Source organism: Erinaceus europaeus, chromosome 2 (genome assembly GCF_950295315.1).
Source record: "Erinaceus europaeus chromosome 2, mEriEur2.1, whole genome shotgun sequence".
Taxonomy (NCBI): Eukaryota; Metazoa; Chordata; class Mammalia; order Eulipotyphla; family Erinaceidae; genus Erinaceus; species Erinaceus europaeus.
Genome location: NC_080163.1, coordinates 121,041,669 through 121,068,952, shown reverse-complemented (window position 1 = coordinate 121,068,952; position 27,284 = coordinate 121,041,669). Strand labels below are relative to the sequence as shown.

Sequence of the window (27,284 nt, the reverse complement as noted above, 5' to 3'; positions counted from 1 at the left end):
ATGCGCCTCCCCGCCCCCAGCCCTCCCGGGCCCAGCGGCCGTGCGGATGGGCGGCTAGTGGCCCGACCGAGTGGAGCCGATTCAATTATATTGCAGCACAGAGACACCTCCTCGGCCGCCCGCCCGCCGCCTCTCCAGCAAGCTAATTAAATTCTCTTCGTGGAGGCGGAGTGGGAGCTGGGCGCGCCTCCCCGCGCCCCTTCCCACTTCCCCTCGGAGGTCTGCGTTTGGCATAGGGGGGCACTAGGGAGTATGTGGCCGCAGCTCCAGACACAGATGGGAGGAGCGATGCTCCGCACACTCCCCACTTATGGGGGCGGGCTTGCCTGAGCCCCTGCTGCAAGTTTAGAGGTCTGTGCTGAGCGGCCGGGAAGCACCTGCCGGGCCCCAGCTGGGGGGTGGATTCCTGCCGGAGTGGAGTCGTTATGGCTCTTGTTTTGTAAACTCGCCTTTGTCTTGGAAGGGCGTCTAAAATACATTAAACCCCTGTTAACCCCTGCAGCGCCTTATCTGGGGCCCACACAGGTTGGGGTTTGGAAACACAAAGCGGGACCACCCGAAGAAGAAGGGGGTGGGGAGGGATCCTTCTGTGAAAGGCTCTGGAACAAAAGGCCAGTTGTAGCTGGCTCTTGCCTAAGCCGATTTCCGGGGGGGGGGGGGGTGGCCAGGAGGGCTCCCTGGGGCATTTTGAAAAGTGTCCCCTGGCTGGTTGTTGTGCCCTTTCCCCCTGGGGTTCTGCTCCCACCTGCCTTCTGCGGGAGCAGAGGGACCCAAGGTGAGCAAACTCCTCTCTCTGGGAGGCCTCTTCGTGTTACTTGAGGCTGGCCCAGCGTTGCTCACCGGGTTTATGGGCCGCCTCCGCCTGCAGGGACCGCCTGACTCAGCCGGCCACGCCACAGGTGAGAGACCCAGGGCGCAGGCTCTGACTGGCTGCCGTGTGTCATCGCAGCTGCGGCTATGCTGTGCCGAGGAGTCGCCACCCCGCCCAGGTGCACTCAGTTGCTTGGCGGGTCTGGCTCTGCCAAGCAGCTGCACCAAGTCTAGAGTGACATCTCAGACGCTCAGTCCTAGGGAGAAGGGAGTGTGGCCCTAAACCCAGCACTCACAGCAGGAGTAGAGGCTGGAGCTGGGTGGGGTGAGTGTGGAGACAACCCCCGTCTGGAGCTGGTGAGCAGCCATCCTGCGACCTAGGGTCAGCCCCGCCTTGGGGGTAGGGGTGGGGAGGCTGTCCTGGTTCCAGGCACGGTCCTTTCCTCCAGGCCAGGCCAGGCTCCAAACATGGTACAGGCCCTGACCTGTTGGAGAAGACTTCTGGCATTGCGGTTTATCAGTTGATTGTGATTGTTTGTAGCCACCTCCGACACACACAACGTAATAACTTATTTGTTTTGATGAGGGAGGTGTTCAGAGCACCACTAAGCATGTGGGTGCTGGGGTCTAACCATACTTCCAAGTTCTGTTTCCCTAACTGAGCAAATCCCAAAGCCCCAACTTTTTCCCCCTAAAACAGCTACTGGCAGGGCCTCTCCAGTAAAGCTACAGCCTGGTGAGTTCTCCCAGGTGGTTTCAGCTACCGGGCTGAGCTGAGGATCTGCTCATTAATAGGCAGAATGTCTGAGGCCCTGAGCTTGCAGCAAGGGGTGGATGGACCCTTTGGAAGTTCCTCCCACCCCACCCCCAAGGGCCTTTGCAAAACTGCCCCCTCTGCCTGCGGGCAACTTCCTTGTCTCTGGGGGAAGTTACAAGGCTGTGGATCCTGGAGAGCCTGTGGTTTCTGAGCAGAAGCTTCTGGCCCCTGGGCCCCTGGGCCTGGCCTCTCCTGCCAGGGGAAGCGGAGTCAGGTCTACACAGCGCCACTCCATGGCAAACCAGGTTCCTGTGCCTTCAAGTATGACCTCTCCAGCTCAGAGTCCCTTACTACCCCTCCCTGACCTTTTTAGTCCATCCTTCTTTATCTAAAGAAGGAAAACTCCCCCTCCCAATACACACACACCCCTGCTGGAAAGCCCAATTCCTCTGACTTCTCCAGAAGAAAGCAGATCAGCAAGACCAGGCTGCTCCCCTTCTCCTTGTCCCAGGAACTCGCAGGGGCTTGTGGAGCCAGCCAGCATGGCCGGTTTTTCCTGGCCCCTACGAAGGCCTGGAATTCCCAGCCTGGGTTACTCGAAGTCCACCCCAGACTGGGGGTGGCTGGTAGCATGTTAATTATCTCTGTTATGGCAACACACAGCTTCCAAAACTGCAGGCCAACCTGCCCCCCCTTGCCCAGTGTGCCCAGAGCTGTTTTCTTAACTTGCAGGGATTGGGAGGGGGTTCAGTTTGGCCTTTGCACTGAGGGTGAGCCATCCGGCTTGAGTCTCTCCCCTCTGGCCCTTGGTGGTGTGGAGGCTCCAGCCTCATTATCCACAGTGGCCTTTCTCCCCCAACTGAGGTCAGGGCTGGGAGGTGACATCTCAAGTCTTTTTTGCTTACCTACTAGAATGCAGGCATATAAGGTTGGGGTTGCCTTTCCAACCCCCAGGTGGACCACCAGCAGAGGAGATCATGTAGTCCTGCTCCTGTCCCCTCTCAGCTGCTTCCTCCTGGACCTCTCCAGTTGGCTTCACTCCCTAGGCTTCCCTGTGGTCCACTGCCACTCCCTCCCCATGCCCTGATCACTGTCCAAGTTCAAGGGGAAGCAACAAGGAGAAGTGAGAGCAGCCTGCTGGAGGGAAGGGGCCCAGCCAGAGTTGCTTGACCTCAGGTTTTGTGGGGGATCCTGGTGGGTCTTGGGTTGCTGGGGAAGGGAGAAGGCTTGGGAGCCAGATGCCTTTGGGCCAGGAGTCTCATTTTTGGCTGGGTTTCAGTCACTAAGCCGTAACTGTGATCCCTTAAGCCCAGATCTGTAGGGGTGCCCCCAGACAGTTCTTTTTTACACACCTTTGCTGCCGCCCCCCCCCCCCATGATAGTGTATAAAAGAGGAGCTTGAGATGCTTCTGGGGGAGGGCTGGGACTGCTGGTGCCTTAGTGGGTCTCAACTGGGAAGCAGTGTGCCCTTTTTGTCCCAGAACTGGCTGTTGTGGTCTGCCAGACAGTTCCTCAGAACTGGGCTGGGGACAGGCAGTGGAGAAATGGGAGACATGCATGACTTCCCAGGGTGCCATCACCAGGTCACTGGGGTGAAATCCCAAAGGTGTCTGCTTACCTGACCCAGGTGTTCCACAAGCCTTCTCCTGAAGGAACCTTCAGGTGTAAAATGGTTTGGGTGCTCCTGGGTCCCTGGCCAAGTCTTCGAGCTCTGGCTGGAGAGCTTGACCTTGGCGGGTGGAGTTGCGTGTTGTAGCGGCTTTAGTGGCTATTGTACCCATCGGTGACTCGGGCCCTCCCTCCCGCATACTTATTTTCCTGTCTGCAAACAGCTGAACCTTGGGGTCTTTCAAGATGATGTAATGTAGGCCAGATGTGCCAGCTACTCACAAGTAACGCTGGGGACTTAGTCGGCTTAGGGGCACTGCCAACTGGCCTCAGTTTCCTCATCTGTACAATAGAAGTAGCCAGGTGCTGGCTCTGCTTGGGCTTCTGGGGATTGGGAGCACTGCTTAGCACAGGGTTTTCCTGCCAGGGCTTTTTTTTTTTTTTTTCACTGAGACTTCAATTTGAGCATCCAGAACTTCAATTTGAGCTGTTTGGGAGGACAAGCCAGCTGGAAAAGGTGGGGGATATACACAAAATTTAGAGATGGGGGTGAGGAGCAAATCGGGGAACTCTGGTCTCAGTGTTGATGCAGGACAGGTTAAGCCATCCCAGAGGAAAATCTGTATGTCATGCAGAAAAACGGGGGTTGGGGGGGTGGTGCATAAGTGCACTCCTAGGACCTGGGGGAAGGAGGCAGGGAGTGCCTGTCTCTATCACTGTCTGGAGGTTCTGAGTAGTCCTGAGAGCACTGTTCCCATGGGGAGCATAGAACTGGTGGCCTGTTTGATCTCACTAACTTAGGGAGGGGCTGCTCCCCTACTAATGGTAGTGCTCTCAGTTAACCACTAGCAGGAGATCAGTGTGGGGGAGGGGTCCTTATACCAGCCACGGGGCATCTGATAGCTGGTTCTTAAAGGGAAGGAAGAAAATCTGAACCCCTAGACTCTACCACCTCCCCCCATGCCACCCTGGCTCTGCTCACAACCTGGGGAGAGAATACCCCACCTGCTTGAAAGTTCTGCTTTCACCCAGGGTAGAGCCAACCCATCTTTGAGCCTTTTTGTCGATTTTGCATATGGTGCACAGGGTTTTTCCTACTCGTAGGATAAGCTGGATGAGACAGGGAGACAGCCAGGCTAGGCTCGGAGCACCAATACAGCTGAAATGCTGAAGCAGGTGGGAATTGGGAACACTGGAGGGGCTTGGCATCCCTGGGACCCTGGAGCTGGTGGTCCTCTCACCCCTGTGCACACTGGGGAGGACTGGTCCACCTGCCCTTCCTTTGCTTTTTTTAAGGCCTGTCTGTGAGAGAGGAGATAACCAGAACTCTGCGCGGCTCTGGCTTCTGGTGGTACTAGAGATCGAGCCTGCCACATCAGGGCTTTGAGCACTGAAGTCTTTTGCATAACCACTATGATATCTCCCAGCTTCCAGGCCTCTCTTTTTTTTTTTTTTAACACCATGGCCGGCTTTTTGCATCTTGAGGTTCCCACTTAAATAAATATCTTGTAGGACTGAAGGGGCTGGGCTGAGCCCGCCTGGCAGGGCACACTTGATTTTCACTCACTGGTCTGGTGGGTCTCAGGAGCAACTTAGGCTTTCTCCAGTGGGGCTTACAGGGGGTGTTGGGCTCCCCAACTGATGCTTCAGACTGTAGGGCACCCAGACCTGGCCACTTCTAGCTAATGGGGCACCCACTGCTCTGCTGGAGAACAGTGCTCAGCCAGAGGAGGTTTTTGTGATGCTTGTGTGCTCTAATCTCTGTGTAAATTCAGCTGCTTTTTGCCATGGGGTCCTTGGAGGTTGGTTTCAAAGTCTGGAGACTCCTGGTGGGAGCAGTTGTGGGTGTGTTGTGAACGGAGGCCACAGGAGGCTCAGATGACTGAGAGCTGGGCAGTCAGCAGATTGACCTGTGGCCGGTTTGAAATTCTTCTGACTTTGCCCCAGTGGCCTGGTTCCAAGGCCTCTTTTGGCCGTAGGGCAGTCAATTTTTTGTTCTGGTAGGGTGTTTGCTAGGTTCTGACATGGTGGTGTGGGGCTTTGAAACTGATGCCTGAACTGGTGATGAAACACCTTCTTCGGAACTCAGAGAGGTTTCTTCCATTCTATTAGAGGTTCTTTCACTCACGTTCCAGTGTTACCTGGAGGACTGGCTGGCTCAGGGGAAGGACAGCTCTCTGAGGGTGTTAGGAGTTCTGTGCCGTGGGTTTCTTTCATCAGTGTTTGCAGGTGGGTTCCTGAGAACTTGGAAAAACTAAATGTGGGTTGTTTTGTTTTTCTAGGGAGAGAGTCTGGCCTGCCTCTTGAAACTACCCTGAGAAAGGGGCCTTTTTGCAAAAGCAAAAGACATTTTATCAGATCAGGCAGGCAGTGGCTTGGCTGAACTGGCCTTGGTGCAAACAAGATCTGCCTGCTGTTGAACTGGACCTGAGGGCCAAAGTCACACACCCTCGGGGTTGGGGTGGTGGTGATGGATTGCATGGGGTGAGGACATTGCTGCTGTCTCAGCTGCAGTCCTGGCCCTGTATGTTTATTAACCCCACTGAGACAGTAGGGAGTGGTGGGGACTCTGGCAGCCTGCAGACTTTTGGGGCAAACTTCAGTCACCACTCTCAAATGACATGGCTTCTGATATTTCACGGGAAACTAAACTGGAAAGTCTTTGTTTGGACTTGAAATGTCTTGCTTTAAGGTATTGTCTATCTGCTGGGATATATTCAGTTAACTTCATCCATAGTATACAGGGAAACTGAGGCTTAGTCCATACACAGGCCTGAGAAGGGAGGCCGCCCTCATATCCCCTCCCCCCCCCGCAACACACATACTGAAGCTGAGTGTAAGCCAAGCTGGAAACCCCTCTCCTGGCTGGTTCTCTGGCCAACCATACAGGGTGGCTTAGCCTCCCTGGGGTTATGGGCAAGACAGGGATATGGGTGTTGCCCTTCCATGTGGAATCCGGTGGGCTGAGAGCCTCGGGAAGATGTGGCTTATGTTTCTCTCACCCTTGCTCTGTAGCCCTATGACTGGGAATATGATAAAGAGAACTTCTGTCCACCACCCTCTGTCCTAGAGGTCAAATGCTCTCCCTCTCCAGCTTCTGTTACCTGAGGGCTATGACAGGACCTGGTTCATCATCCCAATTCCTGGATTTCAGCCTGTTTCCTGCCAGGACAGGGCAGGAAGTGGGGGTTGTCAGGCCTGTGTTTCCTCTTCCCACTGCTTCTCCAAGTCCAGCCCTTATCAGGTCGTGTCTACTCCGAGGAGGGACCTGGCCTTGACCCCTGCCCTTCTGGCTCAGGCCCCCTTTGCTCCTGGCCCTTGGCCTGCCCTTCCATCGAAACTTGGAGCCCTTCCTAGCTGGCTAGGGTTACTCTCCTCTGGGACCTTACACCCCACTGGACACCCCCAACCCCACTGCTTCCTGTACCCCAAGTCTCCAGAGTCCACTCAAAGGCTTCTTTTGTGAGTCAGGCTCTGCTTGGAGCTGACCTGGTTAGCTTGGCTGCCTGGGCTAACAGAGTACCACCCTGAGGTTGGCACCTGGGCCTTGGTGACTTCAGAAGATAGGAGTTCAGGGTTGGGGGGTGGGAGGTAGGGGACATCCCAAGACCAGACCTTGGCGGCTCCCACTCCAGGGCTCTGTGCCAGCTGGGATTCTCATGGTTCCAGCTAGAAAGTGGGTGCTCCATGTGTGTGGGGACCCCTGCTTAGGGGAGTCCTTTGCATTCTTCTCTCATATTTAAAGAGAAATGCCCATTCCAGTAGCCGGGAACCCCAGGCTCACATCCCAGCCTCAGTTTACTTTTTTTTTTTTTTTTAAGATTTTTTTCTATTTATGAGAAAGATAGGATCAGAGAGAAAGAAACAGACATAACTCTGGCACATCTGCTGCCGGGGATCAAACTCGGGACCTCATGCTTGAGAGTCTAAAGCTTTATCACTGTGCCACCTCCCAGACCACTCAGTTTACTTCTTTGTAGAGTAGAACGGAGTAAGAGACTTCAGACTCAGTTTACTTCTTTGTAGAGTAGAACGGAGTAAGAGACTTCCTTGCAGAGGAAGTGTGAGGAGCTCCTGAGCTTGAGGCCCCCACAGACCCTCTAATGCAGAAGGGTAGAGGTATAGCGGGTCTGCAGGGATCAGCTCTTTGCTGTCACTGCTGAGCTCTGGGACTGTGGGCACCTTGGCTGAGCCCATCTGCTGGGGGGGGGAGGGGAGGTCAGAGTTACATGGACAAATGTGACACCCTGGGCAGAGCAGTCCCTCTTGGTGCTGACCTCTCTATGGGAGTGTAGAAACCCTGGGCTTGCCTGTCCCTGCCCCTGCCAGTCCCGGCTGCCTTTTGTCTCACTGACTGCTTGCTTCCCCGCTGTGCTCCCCAACCCCTCCCGAGTGGCCCCCCATGCCCCCTCCTGCTCCAGCCCTTCATCTGCCAGCCCAGCTCCTCCAGACGCAGCCGCTTAGAATAATCGCCATCAAATGTCGCTGCCATCTGTTGCCTGACTTCCTTCCCTCCGCCAGCACCTGGGGACTCCACTGTCTGTCGCCTTGAACCTGAGCCCTAAGCTGTTGGGGGCGGGGGAGGCCAAGCACCCTCCCCAAGCCATTGCCAGGGTGACTGGGGACCCCAGGTTTCCTCCTGGTGTCCCCCAGCCTGTGTGGAGCCCCATGCCAGGTGCTTTGTGTGCATCCACTCTGCCTTCGCTGCACCTAGCGACACCATGCCGGCGACTCTTCCTTAACTCAGCAACCTGTTCTGGGTCCCAGATTCAGCCCTCCCCCTCACAGCTCCCCTTCTCTGATGCTGCACTGGGGGGCAGGATGCTGTTGAGTGAGCCCTCCTTGCAGGACTGCAGCTCCAGGAGGGAGTGTATTAGCTGGCTCCTGCCAAACCCACTTGGGGTTCATGGTGACCCCCAAATTAACTTGGAGCCTTGCTCGGCCTGTGGTTGCAGCTCTGGCGGTGGGTTCCCCTGCTCCCAGCTGGGTTTCTCACAAACACTTTTCTGCTCTTCTAAACTCCTGCCTTCAGCTCCCCATTGGCACTTTATAAACCACTGATTGACAGGTCTGCACTGGAGAGGGAGCCCTTCCATAAAACAAGCCGCCCTGTCTCTCCTTGCACCCCAGAGGGTCTCCTAGGCGAGAGCTGACCTTCCTCCTCTCCTTGCTACCTTCCTCCCTCTCCTGCCTACCTGTTCCTCTCTTTTCCCTTCCCTACCCCCAGCCCTCCTCTCTGCTTGTGGTCAGGGTGCAGGCCTTTTGCTGGGACCTTCTGCCACTACAGTTCTGCTTGGCAGGCTGCTCTGCCTGTTGCTTCTAGATCTCAACTCCAGGGGCATCTCCAGTCTGGGGAGCCAGGGAGGGGAGGGGAGGGGAGAGGAGAGAGGAAGTGTGTTGTGTATTTTGTGTTTTGTGGGAAGCTCCCAAGACTTAAGACCATTCCCTGTCGCTGTCCCTGTCCCTATGAAAAACTGCGCACTAAAGGGAAATAGAATAACATAAGGAGGGGCCGTGTGTTGGCGCACCTGATTGAGCGCACATGTTGCAATGTGCTAGTACCAGGGTTGGAGCCCTTGGTCCCCACATGCAGGAGGAAAGTTTTGTGAGTGGTGAAGCAGTGTTGCAGGTGTGTCTCTGTCTCTCTCCCTTTCTATCACCTCCTTCCCTCTCAATTTCTGGCTGTCTCTATCCAATAAATAAAGATAGTAAAAATATTTTTAAAAAGAATAACTGATAACTGTAAGGATAGGAAGGAAAATTATGAAGCTGTTCGGGTTCCTGGGAGCATGTACACACACCCACATACACAGCCAGCTCTGATCTGCTGTGGGTGACCCCAGCCAAGTGAGGGCCACACTGCCAGCTCCCCTCTGGGGCACCAAGAGGGGTGGGCTGGACTGGGATGCCCTGTATTTGTTCACAAACATTTCTTCTTGCGGTAATGAAAAATTACCAAGGGGGGTGATTAGAGCATCCCGGCGGGCTTGCACACGGGTCTGAAAGTGAAGCCCTGCTGGGCTGGCCCCAAGGGGTGTAATTACCACAAGAGGGGGGCTGTCAGGGGGAAGGGGCGGATTGGTGCTTGAACTGGGCCTGCAGAAAATTCATCTCAGCTATTAGCTTGTAATTACAGCGCTGGGAGGGAGCGGGCCTGAGGTCTGGAGCCACGGAAGAGCTGGATGAAAGGAAGCAGTAATTATGGGATCCGAGGGAGGGGGTGGGAGGGAGGCCTCGGGTGCAGATTAATAGGCCCCTGGCCCATTACTGGAGCGCCTGCACTGTTTAATGCTCTGCCGGGGCGCCCTACCCCCCACCCTCAGCCCCTCTCCTGCTGCTCTGTGCCTCTGGGTAGCCAACACACCCTGTGACATCCTGAACAGTAACTAAGGTGGGTTTCTATGGACTCTTCATGGGGGGGGGGATGTCCCCAAGCTTTGTGCTGTTTCTGGCCCAGGCAGCAACCTGAACAGTAAAATGTCTTCATTCCGAAAAACATACTTGCGTGAAAGCAGGAAAGAGCAGAGGCCTCACCACGGGGTCTGGGGTTGTGGGGGTGTCTCTGCTGCTCTGGATCACCCCATCTCTGCAGTAGTGGGACTAGGGGAAGAGCTGTTCCCCAGTGGCTTTTCTGCATGCTGCCCTCTGTAGGTGGGGCTCTGAGCCCAGCCGTGGTTGGTCCTCAGCTCAGGTGGTCTTTCTCCTGGGGGAGGGGGAGAGACCTGTGGGGAGCAAGACCCCAGCTCACCCATCCTCACATTGAGCACATTTGTCTGGAGCTCAGAGCTCAGTGTTCATTCAGCCCCCTCCTGGCTCTCATCTATCACTGGCCTTCATGCCGGGGAGTATATTCCCAGCTGTTAGGATAATGAATTTACATGAGCTGATGATGTAGATGAGAATTCAGTCAATGGCCAGGAGCTCCAAAGTTAATAAATACCTCTCTAATGAGGAGGGGGGCTGAGGAGGCTCTGGGGCCTCCTGGGAGTTAAAAGACCACCCTGGGCCTCTCTCCCCACCCCACCCCTGGGATGTTCTCCCTCACATGGCACCTGCCCCAGATCCAGGCAGAAAACACCTGTGTGGGGGCAGGGCCTACAGTGACCCAAATCTGACTGGGCTGCCAAGGCTCTTCCCAGGGTCTCTGGCTGCCCCCTTCCCCTCGAGTGGCGAGTGGCTTCTGTCTTTCCATCCTAGTCTAGGGGAGCTGTCTCCCTCCCCTAGGGTCCCCATGCCCTGGTCTCCCAGCTCCACCCCCTAACACATGCAGTGGAGAGATCTAATTTTAGACTCCCCTAATGAAGCTGCTCATTTGGAATTCTATTTTAAGTGACCTGACATCAGAGCTGCTCTCCTGGAGCATGGCCCCTCCCCAGCCCACGGCTGTCACCCTGCAGGGGTGCTGGCTTTGGGGGACTCTAGGAACCCCAGGGGCCTGGGCACAGGGCCCTGGGAGCAGATGCCTGGCTTTGTCCAGGAAGGGGGAAGGCAGGCTCTGTCCTGGGGAGAGGGGGTCACTGTCTGGCCGCCAGCACGAGTGTGACAGTGATATCCAGGTGGCTGACGACCATGGGTGGAGGGGTCAGGGGCCTGGTGACTGGGGCAAGTTGGCTCTGGGTGTGAATTTGGGCTCCCTGTGCTTGGCTAAGCCTTCTTCCTTGCAGACCCAACCTGGCTGCTGAAATAGTAGAGCATTTGTGAGGCATGAAAGCATTTCTTCCCACCCTCCAGAGACTCCCCCTTCAATAGCCAGGGGTGGGGGGTTGTTTAAGGGGGGTCCGGCCTAGGAACTCTCGCTGCACAGACCTCTGTACTGGCCAGTCCAACCCAGGTAGCTGTGCTCACAGCACGCCTACGCAGGTCACCAGCTGGCCAGCCTGTCACATGGCCCCAGCCAATGACCTCACACCTGCTCCAGGCCCTCAGGGGCTGGTCACTGGCTGGCACAGCAGCCACAGCTGCCCACCCCCATCCCCAGCAGGTCTGGATCTATGCCTGGGCTAGCTTTACAATAAGGCCAGGTAGACTGTTGAGGCAGCCTGGACCTGCCTGCCTGCCTACCTGCCCCACCTGTAGAATGGGCACAGTACACTACTCGGGGGGGTACAGAAGGGGGGTGCTGCTAGCGCAGGTCATCAGAGCAGCCCATCTCAGGGAGAAAGCACGGTGTTTTCTGTGTGATGCTGGTAATGAACCAGGGGCCTCTCACAAGTACCATGCCACTGAGCAGCCTCCCTGGCCCAATTTATTGCCTAATTTATTATTACCAGAGATCTGAGGTAGAGAGAGTCAGGGAGAGACACCACAGCACCACTCCCATCATCCCTGGAATACAGTGTTTATTTCTAGAAGGTAGAACTCTGGGGTTCACAGAAGGGAGGTTGAGAGGGCTGGAGAGAAGGGTGGGTGTTGATTGACAGAGCACTTGAGGACACTTTTGAGAGGAGTGACACACTGCTCCACAGTTGAACATTCAAGAGTGCTGTGTTTGATAAGGCTCTGGGGCCTGTCTGGGGCTGTGCTCTCATTTGAAGGCTTGACTGGATCCCAGAAACAGCTGCCATAAGGGAGTCTTCCCCCAACCCCCACAACAGAGGCCTTTGTTCTCCTGGAAAGGGGGCTTCTCCACTGGCAGTTGAAGCACCCCCTCAGTGACCCAGCCCCAGGGACCACATACCCTCACTGTCATCTTCTGTTCCTCAATAGTAAGCCTATGAGTCTGCCTGCACTCATGGGGGGTGGAGGTGGAGCTTGGTAGGGGTAGGGCAAGTCTCTTCTCTCATGTGGTACTAAGGGGATGAAACCAGGGCCTCTGTGCCTGCACCAAGCCATCACTCATCAGCTAAGCAGCCTCCCTGGCCCAGCTCTTTCACCCCTTTTTGGGGAGGTATAGGAGGGTAACCACACTGCTCTATTATCCAGGGAGATCCCCCTCTTACTCTATGGCTCTTCCTCCCATGTGGTGCTGGTATGAGCTACTACTTCCCTGCCCCCGCCTCCTTTGGAAGGGCAGAGTGGTGTGGACTTGGGATGTCTTCTTGAACCACTGTAGGCCAAGTCTAGTTTAGGGATGTGGCGAGTGGAGCTTCTGAGCTGCTTGGTTGGAACCTTGTGTCTGTGTCCTGGGACAGAGTTCAGCTTCTTTACATGAGTGGTAACTTTGTGACCCTGCCCCATCACTGGATAGATCCTGGCCTCAGTTTCCCTTTCCTCTGCAGGCATCCTAGAATTGTCTGTGGCCATGAGGTGGACATAGGGAACAGTGGAAAGGACTCTGCCTGGCCCGTTGTAGGGCTGTCCTGAAAGGTGACTGGCTATCTGTCCATATGACTTGAGGTCTGCTAAGATGTTCCCTGGGGAAGGAACCTGGTCGTCATTGTCTTCCCCTTCTTCATTTTATTTATTGGATAGAAACAGCCAGAAATTGAGAGGGAAAGGGGAGTTAGAGAGGGTGATGCCTGCAGCCCTGCTTCACCACTCGCAAAGCTTCCTGCCAGTGGGTGGGAACTGGGGGCTGGAACCCAGGTTCTTGCACATTGTAACGTGTGCTCAACCAGGTGCGCCACCACTGGGCCCCTTTCTTGTTTGTTTTTATCAGAGCATTGCTTCAGTGCTGGTTTATGGCAGTGCTGGAGATTGAGCCTGGGGCCTCTGATACCTCAGACATGAAAGCCTTTTTTGCATAACCACTATGCTATCTCCCCAGCCCCAAGGAACCTGGTCTCCTGAGCAGCTCTTATCAGAACTGCATGACATGACTCATGGGGGGCGGGCAGGGCATCTGATACTTTTTATTATCTCTAGGCACCTCTACTCCCCAAAAAAGTAACTATCAACCCCTGAGTTTGAATATTGAGCAAGACATAGGAAGTGTAAAGTGCCCACCATAGCTCTTGTGGGGCATCACATTCTCAGATACCACCACTATGCAGCAGAATAAAAAGTCTAGTCCCTTAGTGTCAGAGTGTCCTAAGTATCAACTGCCACTACTTTTGTTCAGAGTGGCCCAGGGTGGATAAGGCATTGGATTCTCAAGAATGAGGTCCTGGGTTAGATCCATGGCATTGCATGTGCCAGATTGATGCTCTGGTTCTCTGTATGTCATTAATGAATGAATAAAATCTTAATAAAGGAATATCTTCCTGGGATCTCCCTAAGAGACAAACTGCCCTTATCCACAACTCTCTTCCCAGAGAGGCAGAGTAAGTTGACCAAGATCGCACAGCTGGAACTGTAGAACTGGCTACAGTGTCCTGCTCTGAACCCCCTTCCTCTTCACTCTGTGGCCTCAGCTGCTGTCTGTTCATGGGGACAGGGGAGTGCTGTGCCTCCCTACCCATACTCCTGGGAGCAACTCTGTCTGCACCTCACCCCCACCCCATTCCGTTTCTTGCCCAACAGGAAGGCCAAGTTGCCTGGCTCAGTCCTGGGGGTTGTGGATGCGTGTTGGGGCCTGTGACCTCTCCTGGCTAGTTCTGCGGGGCAGTGGGTAGGCCTGGGTGAGGAGGCTGCTTCTGACTACCTGTGGGGGGGGGGGTGAGTCCAGGGACAGATATGGGAGTAGTTTCCAATGAGATGCCCTTGTATTTGACTGGGGAGGAGAGCAGTGTTGGGGGTCCCCACTTGTGGGAGCTGCACATTGCTATTCTGTTCCTGTTTCATTTAGTGCTGAGATAGTCTCCAGTCATCTCATCCTGCAGTTCTTCTGGGTCCCTGGAGCCTGAGAAGTTCATATAGCCCCTTGGCCTGCCAGCTGCGGAGCTGCCACTGTGATTTATTCCCCTTGCACGCAGCGCGGTGACAGGGGAGCGGGGCCTGGACCGGGCAGGTGGCCCCAGGAGGGCAGGGAATGTTAATGGAAAGCTTATTTATGGCATTGCCCACACATACCCCCCACCACCAGCAGCAGCAGCCTGCACTGATCAGGCCAGGCAGCCAGCTTGCGAGATAGCTGCCTCTTCGATAGTCACAGGGTACTCTGAGCCAGGGGCCCAGTGGGAAGTTGTCTTCTCCCCACCCCAGGACATCTGACATCATCCTTGGCAGGTGGTTGCCTCTGCCTGAACCAGCCCCAGAGGAAGGGGCTTCTGGGTGTTAGCATCACCTCCTCCTTCATTTTGGAGGAGACCCTTCCCAAGTGGCCAGGACCAAGGTTTTGGGGTTTAGGGGGGGGGTGCAGTGGGAGCAGGCCAGGGCCTAGGTTCAAGCCTTGCTCTCCTTGTCTGTGAAGAGGGGACAGTCCCACAGGGTCTCAGGATGCCAGTACTGCTGTGGTTTTCTTCCTGTCCTCGCCCCTTTGGCATTCTCCTCCTGCTGGCATTTTCTCCTTGCCTGCATCTCCCTTCCCATACCCACAAGGGCTTGCTCGCAGACTCTTGCACAGGGGACTTGGGCTTGTGTGTGGCTTGCAGAGCCGTGGGCCCACAGCCCCCTCCACCTCGCTGGCTCTGCTCTGCTTGGCCTGTCCTGCAGCCCCTCCCCTGCATGCTGGCTGCCTGCTCTGGTGCTGGGCGCTCCTGCTCTCTGGGTGACCTCTGGTTCTTCTTTTCCTGTTTCAGGCATGAGCCATGAGCCCAAGTCCCCTTCACTAGGGATGCTTTCCACCGCGACCAGGACCACCGCCACCGTCAACCCCCTCACCCCCTCGCCGCTCAATGGCGCCCTGGTGGCCAGCGGCAGCCCCGCCACCAGCAGTGCACTGTCCCAGGCCGCGCCGTCCTCCAGCTTTGCCGCTGCGCTGCGCAAGCTCGCCAAACAGGCGGAGGAGCCCAGAGGTAAGAGGTGCCCGCAGGCTGCGTGGCCAAGGAGGGGAACACATAGACACCCCTCCTCCTGCCTGGCTGCCCGAGGGAGCAGATGCCCCACAGGGGATGTGCTGGCAGAGAGATCTCTGAGTAGCAGGCCCTCCTGGGCCCCCAGCATCCAGCCCCCCAACCCCACACCCAAATGCCTCAGCCTGATGTCTATGCTACCTCTCTACTCCCCTCCATCCATCCTGATCTCCAGGAACCACCCCCCTCCAGGCATGAGGAGGTGGACCTTATGGCTGAGTGGGGCAGACAGGCTGGGCCTCAGAGCCTGGAGCAGTTTCAGGGGCAGTGGGTATGCTAGCACTTTTCCCCAGAGGCCCTGGCCACTCCCGGGCATAGATTTCTCCAGGTGGCATGTTGGGGGGAAGGGAGTTGCTTCCTGCAGAGCCTTGTGGTTCGAGGGGACATGCTCTTCGGAGACTCCAGGTGAACTTTGTAGCAGGTTGCACGTGCCATTCTGTAGGGGGTCCTCCAGAAGTTCAGAGCGCTGACTGCTGGTGTAGTGGGCAGTGATGTGCTGTGTGGTTTTAGACGGGTGCTGCCCCACTCTGAGTTTGTCTTCTCGTCTGTGCCCTGAGGCTACGTGTGCTTCTGGTCTTGGGTGTTCCTTCAGTAACCATCCAGCTTCTTTGGTCAGCTCTGGTCAAGGGTGGACAGTGTTTGGGGCAATTTTTGACTAGAGCTGTTGGGAGACAAGCCTGTGTGGTCCCCAGGCTGGCCTCTCAGAATCCTTCTGGATTCCCCAGGTGTCTCCTCCAACACCAGCCCTGCCTCCCCTCCCTTCCCCTGCCAAATCCAAGACTTGAGATCCAGGCCCTGGACCCTCTGACCATATGCAAGGACTGTGTCTCTGTAGAGTAGAGCCTTTAGCCCACAGAGTGGGCAGTTTCTCTGACCCAGTGGATTGGGAGTCTTCTGGTCTCTGAATGTTGCCTCTCCCCAGGCCTTTTTGTTACCTGGTTGTTGGGCAGGGAGACATGATGCGGGGGGGTGGGGGGGGGGGTGGGGGTGGGGACTGTGACTGAGTGGATGGCAGGGTGGGCAAAGACCCAGGAAGGAAGGCCCTGGTCTCTTCTGTGCAGAATCCTCTGCCCTGCCATCTGCCTACCCTGGCTCTGTCCATCCAGGCTGGCCTTCTGTGGCCTGGCACAGCCCTGTTAGCCCCCACCCTCTACCCCAGCAGGTGGTGTCTGAGCTGGCCTGGGCAGTGAGCCCCGGCAGGCAAAGAAGCAGGGCTTCTACGGCCCTGGTGACTGTCCCCTGTGAGAGGATGTCACCACCATCTGGACCAAGACACCCTTGAGTGTCTCGCCCATCTCACTCTGCAGCTATGTCTACTTTTAGCCTCTGGGCTTGGGTCCTTCTGGGGGGCACCCTACATCTGCAGTGGGCACAGCAGTGATGAGAGTGTCTCCTCGCTGGGGGGGGGGGTGTGGTGTCTGCAGACTCGATCACCTCCCCTCTGCCCTCAGCTGATCCTGCCAGCTGGAACACAGTTGCTCCTGAGTGAGGCCTGGTAATGACTACAGGGCCCTGGACTAACTGTGAGGATTGGGTGTTGGAGATCACCTGACTAATTGGGCACTACTGTCTTAGAGTACTGTCTTCTCCCTATGAGGACTTGAGGCTGTCCCGTCGTGCAGAGGAACGGGGGCTTGGGATGCTTGGCATCTGTAGACTGAGATAGTTGGGTCCTTGAGACTCGCTTGTGTGGCCAGGCCTGTGTGACTGTGTGCTACACTCTTGTCATCCAAAATCCAACCTAGGACCATACCGCTCGAGCAGCCTCTGGCTCCCCTGTGGCAGGTCCTCGCTCCAGCCCTAACCTTGTTGCCCTCCATCTGTCAAACCCACCCCACTGAGCCCAGGTTTGTGTGGCTGGGTAGCAGGTGCTTCTCCAGGTAACCTCAGAGAGCCTGGGGAGTGAGGAATTGGAGGACGGAGGACAGTGGTCACCCTCTGGAGACCTGAAGGTCATGGGGGCACTCAGCAGGGACAGCCAGCAGCACCACTCATGGTGATGCTAGGGATTGACTCTGGGACCTCTGGGGCCTCAAGCATCAAAATCTGTTGCATATCCACTGTGCATATCCTCTACCACCCCAGCCCTATTTGTTTTCTCAAGTGTAATGCACTCGCCGTGGGACCCACCAATTTAAACAGCAAATCAAGCAAATTAATGGATTCAGGGTTGGGCAGCTTTGACCTTCAGTTCCAAAATATTCTAGCCCCTCTGAAAGTGACACTGTCCTCCATCAGTTGTCATACTCTCCCAGTCTTGGCCAGAACTGCTGTCTTAGGGTCTGCAATTCTGAGTACTACTCCTTTTCCTGCCTCAATGTCCCCTGGCTCGGGGCCCACGCCCCTGTCACCTGTCAGTACCAGTTCCTGGTGTGTGTAGAGGCAGCCAGCATGGGGCCCCCTCCTTGCGCCTTGATCCTGCAGCCCCTTTGGCCAGTGGGCAAATTCGCTGTAGTCAGGAGGAACAGAGGACGGTCCTTGTGAGCCGTTCTCGCCTCCCCTTGGGATGCGATTGCTGGGAGGTGGGGGGAGCAGTGCTTTATTTCTGTAGGACAACCCCAGGATGGAGAAGGGACCTCTGTGCCCAGTCTTTGCAGGTACCCCTGGAAGTACCAGTATTGGGGGCAGAGGGTCCCCAGTGGATCAGGAACAGCTTTTTGCACAGATGGTGTGACCTGTACCACCATGGCCACCTGGGTCAGTCCTCGCCCTGGCACCTGGGACTCACCTTTGTGTCTCTCCAGAGCCTCCATAGCCATCCCCACCCCCACTCCACTCTGCCGGTGTCTGACGGAGCTCAGGGCCAGAACTCTCCCTTTCTCTTCTGGGCTAATGTCTTTCCTCCCATCGGTCTCCAGGGTGCAGTTTGAAAATTCAATTCAGAGGCAAGAGTCACGCGCTGGCTCCTGTGCTTTGCCACCGGGAAAATGGAGAGAAGGCAAGTCTCCTCTCAGAATTCCTTGTTCCTGAGGCTCTGAAATGCATACTTTTCATGCAGCCAAATTGCCCGCTGCCCCTGGGCTGGCTAGATGTTGGGGTAAGGGCGGGGGGTGGGGAGTTCAGTGGTTGTGCATGTAGGTTCAGGACCTGGTTCCTGTTCCCACTGTATGTCCTGAGCTGAGGTCCTTGGCTTCTCTGAGTTTCTTTCTTTCTTTCTTTCTTTTTCCTTTTCCTTTTTTTTTTGTTTACGCAGGATGCAGATAACATCTTTTGCTTACGAATTCTGATGACAGGCAAACATGCACTATCAGATGAAAGAGCTATGTGAGGCCACCAGTGCCATAGCCACCGCCCCTAGCCACAGCCTCCCCCACTCTGTCCCCTTCTCCTCTTCCACTACCTCCCTGCAACACAACTGAGGTGTGAGGGGGCCCCGGCAGCAAGGCACTGGGGTGTAGCAAGGCATCTGGGCTGGCTGTGGGGCCTGGGGGTGCTATCTCTGCCTCTGTAGCTGCTTCACATGGGGCTCAATGGGAGCCCCAAATATCCCCAGCGTCTGGGGAGATATGAGACACCTAGGGCACCTGCAGTCCCCCAGGTCACAGGTTGGAGGTGATCCTAACCCTGTGTTGTGTGCTTGTTTGTTGGCTATGCCCCTTTGTCCTACAGCTGGTGATGTCAACAGGCCAGTCTCTGCCACACTGCCATCTACATGGTTCTCTGGGCTGGCTCTCTGCTGCAGCCTGGGATTCATCTCTGGGCAGAGTCTCCTCAGGCAACTTTAGCCTAGGGGCCACTCCAAGGCCATGTGCTGGGTGGGCTCTGCAGCCATAGGTGTCTGCTGGAACCCCGCATCTATCCTGCCCCACGGGGTGACACATGGCTGCTCCCTGCACAGCGCCTGTAGGAGGCCGCCCAGCTTCTTTGGCTTGACTGGGGCTAGACGGGCAGGTCAGCCAGAGTGGCTGGACTTGAATCTTGACCTCTTGACCAGGCCTGGGGCCTGTTATGGAGCTGACCGCCTGCCCAGGCTTGTCGCTGGCTCTGTGGGCGGGTCTGGTTACCTCTCTGGGGGAGGGCAGGCAGTGAGCATTCTTCCTGGTGGAGATTGGAGCAGCCACCACCAGTGTGAAACTGGGACTCTGCTGCCCTGCTCCCCAAAAGCTGCCTTGTTCACTGGACACATAGGTTCAGTAAAGGGGAGTGACGCTCGTCCTGAGGCACACCAAGTGTGTGTGGTTTGAGGGCCTGGCACAGTGGATTGCACTGGGCATCCGTCTGGTAACACAGGTGTGAACTTGGTGACCTTGCTCCTTCCTCCTATCTAACTGGGCCAACCTGGGAGTAGGGGGGGAGAAGGGAGGCTGGCTGGACCTCCAGATTCGTACCACAAGCCCCCAAACTACATTGCGTAGTGAAGGCCTTGCTTTGATGGGGAGGCTTGGCTGGGCCCAGGCACCTGCCCCCTGGCAGCGGGCTGGGTGGGCAGGGTTTTGTCCATTCCCTTGCTGTGGATGGTTCCCAGAATGGGATGATCAGAAGGGCTGAAAGTAGCCATGCTGTTGTGACCTCCTGGGATTCTTGATCTAGCACGATCGCTCCAGAATAACCTGCAGGCCCCCAGAGCTGTGGACTTGAGCTTGAGGGCCAGCTCCCCACGCCTGGCCCTTTGTGGCAGCCTTAGGGAATGTAGAGGTCTCCCCAGGCTCACTCTACCTCTTGCACCAGGAGAGGAGGACTGTAGACCCTCTGTTGGGTGACCTCAGGGACAGTCTCACTTCTGTCCCCTCAACCACCTGCTAGTAGGGTTGCTTCCTATAGATCTCATGGCCTCAGAACCTCAAGCAAAGGGCCTATGCAATTTTGGGCTTTTCTTTTTAAATTTTAATTTATAAAAAGGAAACAATGATAAAACCCTAGGATAAAAGGGGTACAACTCCACACAATTCCCACCATCAGAACTCTGTATCCCATCTCTTCCCCTGAAAGCTTTCCTATTCTTTAACCCTCTGGGAGTATGGACCCGAGGTCATTGTGGGTTGCAGAAGATGGAAGGTCTGGCTTCTGTAATCGCTTCCCTGCTGAACATGGGCATTGACAGGTCAATCCATACTCCCAGCCTGACTCTCTTTCCCTAGTGGGGAAGGGCTCTGTGGAAGCGGAACTCCAGGACACATTGGTGGAGCTGTCTGTTCAGGGAAGTCTGGTTGGCATCATGCTAACATCTGGAACCTGGTGGCTGAAAAGAGAGTTAACATACAAAGCCAAACAAGTTGTTGACTAATCATGAACCTAAAGGCTGGAGTAGTGCAGATGAAGAGTTGGGGGCTTTTCTTTGGCATTGCTGTGACACCCCTCACCCACCACAGGGTCCCTGCTCTTAGTCCCAAGTCCCCAGGGTTGATCTGCAGGTCAGATGATGGCACTCTGGCACCTTCCAGGAGGGCTTCAGACCTCAGCATACATGTCACTGGTTCACGACAGAACCACAGGCCCCAGCAACCCTGGGAGGGGTCTCCCGGCCCCTAGTTAATTGGAGGCTGTGTGATCTGGATCCATAACTCTGTGCTGGCTGCCAAGTAACAGCTGCCCCTGGGAATCAGCTGCTCATTGCTGGTGGTGACCTGGGTCAAGGAGCACCTGGGCGCCACTACCTTGCTCACCCAGGTAGAGACCCAGCTAACACCTGGGCACCAGCAGTGGGAGCCAGTAGATAAAAACAAACAAAACCCAGGAAATAGTGATGGTGGTGGGGTCTTAAGAGGAACAGGTTCCTGCTCCTTCTGTCACAGCCCTGCCTTGGCACCCACTCAGCCTCAGTCCCCAGGACAGCCAAAGACCATTCAGCTCTTTGTAGCCTCCACCTGGGCCCAGAGAGGACTGCACAGTAGGTCTTCCCTGACTGTGAAGGGAGCTAGAGCAGCGGGCAGCACAGCATCATAACCTTGGGTGGGGGTGGCCCGAGTTTCTGGATGCAGCACACCAGGGGTTCGAAGTCACCCTGAATTGTAACTCATCACACTGTCTGCTGTGTGGGGGGGGGGGGGTTGGAAGGTGCTGCTGGCAGCTCTGCAGGGGGCCACATGCAGTGTGAGGCTTCAGGGAGATGGCAGAGTGACAGGGTCAGGAGCTGGAGATTTTGTGGGTGATGCAGGTGGTGATTTACTTTTTATCTTCCCTTTTTGTTGCCCTTGTTTTTTTTATTGTTGTTATAGTTGTTATTGATGTCGTTGTAACAGCGGGAGAGAAAGATAGACACCTGCAGACCTGCTTCACCACCTGTGAAGCGACTTGCCTGCAGGTGGGGAGCTGGGGACTTGAACCCGGATCCTTATGCTGGTCCTTGCGCTTTGCGCCACATGCGCTTAACAGGCTGCTCTACCGCCTGACTCCCCAGTGATTTACTTTTTATTCCAATTAGAAGGAGAAGGAGAGACCAGAGTACCGCTTCTGTCTGTTCTGGAGCTCCCTTTGGTGTTGTCCAAGGTGCTGGGGCTCAAACCTAAGGCCTTGCATATGCAAATGTGACTAAGCAGATTACCTGGCCCATCTCTCTCCCCACTGTTTGCTTTTTAGGGAAGTAGAGGGAGAAACACCATACCCCCACTTACCCCATGGTACTTGCCATCCATAGTGCTCCCATCTAGTGCCAGGTTCAAATACAGGGCTTCCCACACTGTAAGGTATACTAAAACTTTTACTTAGGTGAGCTCTCTCTCTGCTTCCTAGAAATTTCACTTTTACAGAAGAAGAGTTCTTCCTTATTTATTCTTTGCTGCTGTTGTGGCTAGGTTGTGGGAGAGAGTTTTTGCTTTTGCTTTTTTGGCCAAGGCTTTTTTTTTTTTTTTTTTTTTTTTTACGCTTGTTCAACCCAGAAATTCTGGTAGACATTTTTCTTCCAGAGAGAGAGAGAGAGAGAGAGAGAGAAATTGAGATTGGGGTCCGGGAGGTGGAGTAGTGAATAAAGCACTGGATTCTCAACCATAAGGTCCTGAGTTCAATCCCCAGCAGCACATGTACCAGAGTGATGTCTGGTTCTTTCTCTCCTCCTATCTTTCTCATGAGTCAATAAATAAATTCTTAGAGAATGAGAGAAAGTATGGGCAGGAGGGTGAAAGAAGAGGAGAGACATCACATCACAGCACTGCTCCCCTGTGTGAAGCATCATCTCCTTTGAACATCGTTCCCATGTGGTACCTAGGGGTTTGAACACAGGTCTTCTGCTTGATAAAAAGTGTGTTTCACCTGGTAAGCCATCTCCCAACCCCCGTCGTTTTCAGAAATCGGAAGTGCTTTCTTTATGTAAACCTGCAGCCCTACAGAAAAGTGTGCAGACCCTTTGGTGTCCAGTCCTGTTCAGAGTAAGCCCCCAACTCAGGAGGAGAGAGAGTTGCCCTGACCCCTCATGGGTAGACAGCCATGTAGGCTCAGGCTTGGGTTTTCTCCTCACTGCATGATATTTGCAGGAATCACAGTGCATAGCAGCTGTGTAATTTGGGCTGCTGGGCTCCTGAGTTCCAGTCTTTGTTGAATCCATCCCCTAGTACTTGCAGACTCAGCACTCAGTACTGAAGTTGCACCAGCCTGGGTTGGGCTCCACTTCCCACTGCAGTGCAGGAACTGGCTTCCAGGGTGGGTCTCAGGCTGAGTCAGCCCAGGTCAGTTTCACAACTCCAGCTGTCCTCACTGAGAAAGGACGGTGGCAACTGGCATTTCCCCAGGTGACTGACCTAAGTCTTGGCACCGCCTAGCTGGTGGGCAGCAGAGCTGGCACACAGACATAGCTGAATGGTGTCTGCACACAGAGCTGCCCCTAAGGGGTTCACTGAGGGCGCCCAAGGCTGAATGCTATGCTCAGGTCATGTCTGTCCTCCTTCATTCCCTGAGGCTGTATGTGGCTGGTCAGACCTCTGCTGTGACTCCCTCCAAGTAGGGGTTTACTTTGGTGCCGAGTGTGGACCAGATCCCTCAATTCCTTGGACCAGAGCAAGTTCTGAATCTGGTCTGAGGAAGATCCTGGAAGCTGGTAGACTCCTTCACTGGGAGCTGGCCCCATCCCCTCCTGTTCCCTCTCAGCCCACAGTACCCCTAGATAGGGCTTCTGTAGATACATGCTCAGTGAACCTCCTGGGAGGGGCCCCTCTGCCCCTCAAGTCTAAAAGTGAGCCGGGGGGGGGGGGGCACGGTCCGGCGGTAGCACAGCAGGTTAAGCACATGTGGAGCAAAGCACAAGGAACAGGTGTAAGGATCCCGGTTCGAGATCCCAATCCAGCTCTTCTGGGCTCCCCACCTGCAGGGAAGTTGCTTCACAGGCAGTGAAGCAGGTCTGCAGGTATCTTTCTCTCCCCCTCTCTGTCTTTCCCTCCTCTCTCCATTTCTCTCTGTCCTATCCAACAATGAACAACATCAACAACAATAACCACAACAAGGCTAGAACAAGAGCAGCAAAAGGGGGAAAAAATGGCCTCCAGGAGGGAGCAGTAGATTCATGATACAGGCACCAAACCCCAGCAATAACCCTGGAGGCAAAAAAAAAAAAAAAAAAAAAAAGCAAGCTGGGGCTCACCCCCACCAGGTGGATGCAAATGGAGATGGGCAGCACAGGGCATCCTGGGCTATGTCTGCAGGGCAAGCCCAGCCCCTGGCATGGATCTGCTGTGATGCAAGAGTTTGTGAGGCCCCTGTTAGGAGCCCTGTAGGCATGGGGGGACCTCGAGTATGGGGGAGGGAAAGGATCCCAACAGCCCCTCCTTGGAGACCCTGAGGAGTATGGGGGTGGCTGAGCTGTGAGAGCAAATGCCCTCAAACACAGTCACCCTCACCATAGCCCATCTGGGTCTGTGTGCGCACCCACAGCTGTGTGCCAGTAACTCAGTCAAGGTCTGGGGGGCGGTCCTCCTTTCCCCCCAGAAGTCAGCAGGCTGACAAGGGGAGGGGTGGAGGAAGTCCAGACTCATCCTGGGGGCCCCTGCTATGCCCAGTAGGGTGGGACAGTGTGCCTGAGCCAGGGGACAAACCCTTGCTGGAGAACCCCGCTTACCTGTGTCCTCCTCCCACAGGGTCTTCACTGAGCAGCGAGTCTTCCCCTGTGTCCTCTCCAGCCACCAACCACAGCTCCCCTGCCAGCACGCCCAAGCGCGTGCCCATGGGCCCCATCATTGTGCCCCCAGGGGGCCACAGCGTCCCCAGCACGCCCCCTGTGGTCACCATCGCCCCCACCAAGACCGTCAATGGTGTCTGGAGGAGCGAGAGCCGTCAGGTGAGTGAGTGTTGGGGTACGGGTGACCAGGCTAGGCCATGCCTTCACACAAGCCCTACTCAGCTCTTAAAGGGCCCATCTGCAGATGCATCACATCTGAGGTCCAGGGGCACTTGGCGGGGGGGGGGGGGGGGGGGGGGGACAGTTCAATGGACAGTTTAATCTAGAACCCTGTTGAGTGTTGAAGATGGTGTTTACTTGCCATAAGCCTGAGAAACAATAGCTATTATCTTCTACTTAGAAAAGGAACTGAGATCTGTAGGAAGGCGGCTCACTTTCATGTTTTGTTTTCCTGTTTTTAATCTCAGCTTTTGAAAGGGGGATTCCCCCCACCCCCTTCCCTTGGGGTCCCCTGGGTGTGGTCCCTGCTGAGCCTGGGGTGCAGTGTCTCTGGGTCTGCCCCTCTCTACTTGCTCTCCTGACCCTCCCCCACCCCAAGGGGCACTTTCTTCATTCTGAACCAGGTTTAGGCTTCTAGGCTTTTCTGTGAGCCCAGAGGGGGGTGACCCCACTTAGAAATGCTAATCAAACCACAAGTGGGGAAGGAGGAGGAAGAACTCCCCCCTTCCTCAGAGCTCTGCTCTGCTGGTTGTATCCGGACTGTCTGCCCATAAGTAGGGGAGGCCTCCCAGGGATCATCCTTTGGGCAAGCCCTGACCAGGAGCAAGGGGTCCCCAAGGAACCACAGGGGGAAGAGGTTCCCTGACATGCTGGGAATGACTTTAGGCCAGAATGTACCGTTTAGGCCAGAGTGTCCCCCCTGACATCCCTTCCTGGATGTCACCTGGCTGAGGCCCCCTAGGCCCAGTTGTTGGTTCCCTATGTGCCAGACTCAGTTGGAGAGGAGACAGGGCGGGGTGGGTGGGTTCTGGCAGGGGCCACTGAAGGGGCCTGTCTCTCCTTAATCTTGGCTAGAAGGAGTTGGGTGCTTTCACCAGGATTTCTGCCTCTACGGGATCCCTGTCCCATGCTGCCAACCTCCTGACTCACCCAGCCAGCCCCCTCCTCAGCTTGGGTGGCTTCTGGTCCTGTCACATCCCTGGCTTACTCCAAATTGGACACTGTCACCCACATCCCTGAACTGTCTGTCCCCTTTGTCCTCGGTGTGTGTGTGTGTGTGTGTGTGCGCACGCGTGTTTCCCTTGGGGGAAGCCTAGTACCTGACTATGGCTCCAAACTTGGAGCCTTCCTGGAGGACATGTGTTGCCCCTGGCGAAAGCCTGATTCCTTTCTGCCCTGGGTGATGCCAGTTAACACCTGGAGGCAGAGGGGGAGGGCAGTGCTGTGCCAGTGCTGCTGGGAGCACAAAGGCTCAGCAGGAGAGTGGAGGGATCCCCTCCCCCCATCAGGCAAAGCAGAGAGGACAGAAGGGAGCCAGGAGCCTCCCAAGGAAGCAAGTGGGCCCAGCAAGGAACATTGGTGGAGATGGTCTCAGGCCCTTGGGCCTGGCCCACCTGCCTGGCTGTGGCAAGCCCTCTCTAATCAGCAGAGAAAGGAGGCAGCCTGCCTGCCCACCCTCCCCCTCCATTTTCTTTTATCATTGCTGAAGCTGCACCTGCAGCCGAGCTCAGAAATCCAAAGCACCCCCCTCCCAGATGCTGCTTCATATGCCCATCTGCCACCCCGAGCCCCAGGCCTGTCCTGGGTTGGAGGCCATTGTGGGGGCCCACCCCAGGCCTCCCAGCCCTGGGAAGTTTGTGTAGATCCTCTGACCTTTGCAAATCCAGCACCTGTTGCTGCTAACTGAATTCCATCCGGCCAAACCTTCCCAGCCTGCCCGCAAACCCCTCATTTGTCCCTGGCCAGGCTGGGAAGGTGCCATCTGGCCCCACCACCTTCAAATAGGACTTTGTCCCCACGCAGGGATGGTGTGCCCTGGGGCCATCCTTGGCTGTTGGGACATCAGCCAATAGTGTCACAGCTGGGGGTAGGTGGGTGGGGGTGAGAGGCAGGGGGCCACCTGGATATGGTCCTTGATACAGGACTCTGCTGTCCTGGGGTGATGGCTGAGTAATCTGGCTGCCTGAGGCACCAGAGCTCTGGGCTGGGCCTTAGTCAGGGGACATTGCCCTCATACCTGGGGGCCTGTGCCCACACTGTCACCTGCTCTGTCCAGGCATTTCAGACCCCTGGGGTATAGTGGAGGGCCAGGGGGACACCTCCAGCCTGAGGTGGAAGCAGCCCCTGGGGGGTGGGGGGCAGTGTGATGGCTGAGCTGGTTCTGGGGTTGACATGTTTGACAGGTGGGCAGACTGAGACATCAGACAGTTATGGGGCAGGTCTAGGATCTCCAGACATGTCTCTTGAACCTCGATGGGAAGCCACTCTGTCGTCCACTGGTGTCTTCCCTTGTAGAGAAGTATCTGGAGGAGCAGGGAGGTAGCTCACCTTGTAGAGAGCCCTTTACTAAGCAGGAGTAGCCCCTGACGCCATGTGGGAGGCGCACCATGCACTGTTAATATTTTTTAGATTTAAAAAATGCAGAGCCAGGGCCCAGGAGGTGACACAGTGGATAAAGCATTGGATTCTCAGCCATGAGGTTTCAAGTTCGATCCCCGGCAGCACATGTACCAGAATGATGTCTTGTTCTTTCTCTCCTCCTATCTTTCTCATGAATAAATAAATACTTTCAAAAAAAAATAGAGTCCTCCAGGAGAGGTAGAATCATGAAAATGCTCTCTCACCTCTCCTGCACACATAGCAAAAGTAGAAGTTTCTGGAATGCTGGAAGCTGGGGTGGGGGGGTTGTTCTTGGGCTCCAGCTGTGCCCAGGTCCTTGCTGTGTATCTCGCCACTTGCCAGGAATGTCCCCTTTGGGAAGGGCAAGATGGGGTGGTAACCTAGCCCACTCACCTCCTGAGTTCACCCCCTGCACCCCAGGAGTGGGTAGCAGATGCTGCTTCTGGAGGAACAGGTGGTGAACCATAAGTCATCCCCCCAAAAAAGCCACACATGAAAGAAGTTGGGGTGCTATATGCCCCCTGCATTTTCTTCTCTTAGTACTTTTTAATGCTGCAGGGGCCTTGTGCCTGCATGATTCCACTGCTCCCGGTGGACTTTCATTTTTCTTTCAAGCTTA

The 27,284-nt window shown here is 55.6% G+C and overlaps 1 protein-coding gene across 15 annotated transcripts in view; it reads left to right on the top strand.

The window, feature by feature from the left end:
* The window catches only part of GSE1 (Gse1 coiled-coil protein), a 392,245-nt gene that overhangs the window by 343,700 nt on the left and 21,261 nt on the right, over positions 1 to 27,284 (top strand). For 10 of the 15 annotated variants that reach the window (XM_060185063.1, XM_060185067.1, XM_060185066.1 and 7 more), the window contains 2 exons: positions 14,734 to 14,949; positions 24,006 to 24,205. In XM_060185063.1, the coding sequence (XP_060041046.1) occupies positions 14,734 to 14,949; positions 24,006 to 24,205 (416 nt within the window). The remainder of the gene's footprint in view (positions 1 to 14,733; positions 14,950 to 24,005; positions 24,206 to 27,284) is intronic. The other 5 variants (XM_060185064.1, XM_060185073.1, XM_016192000.2 and 2 more) reach the window with 1 other exon arrangement.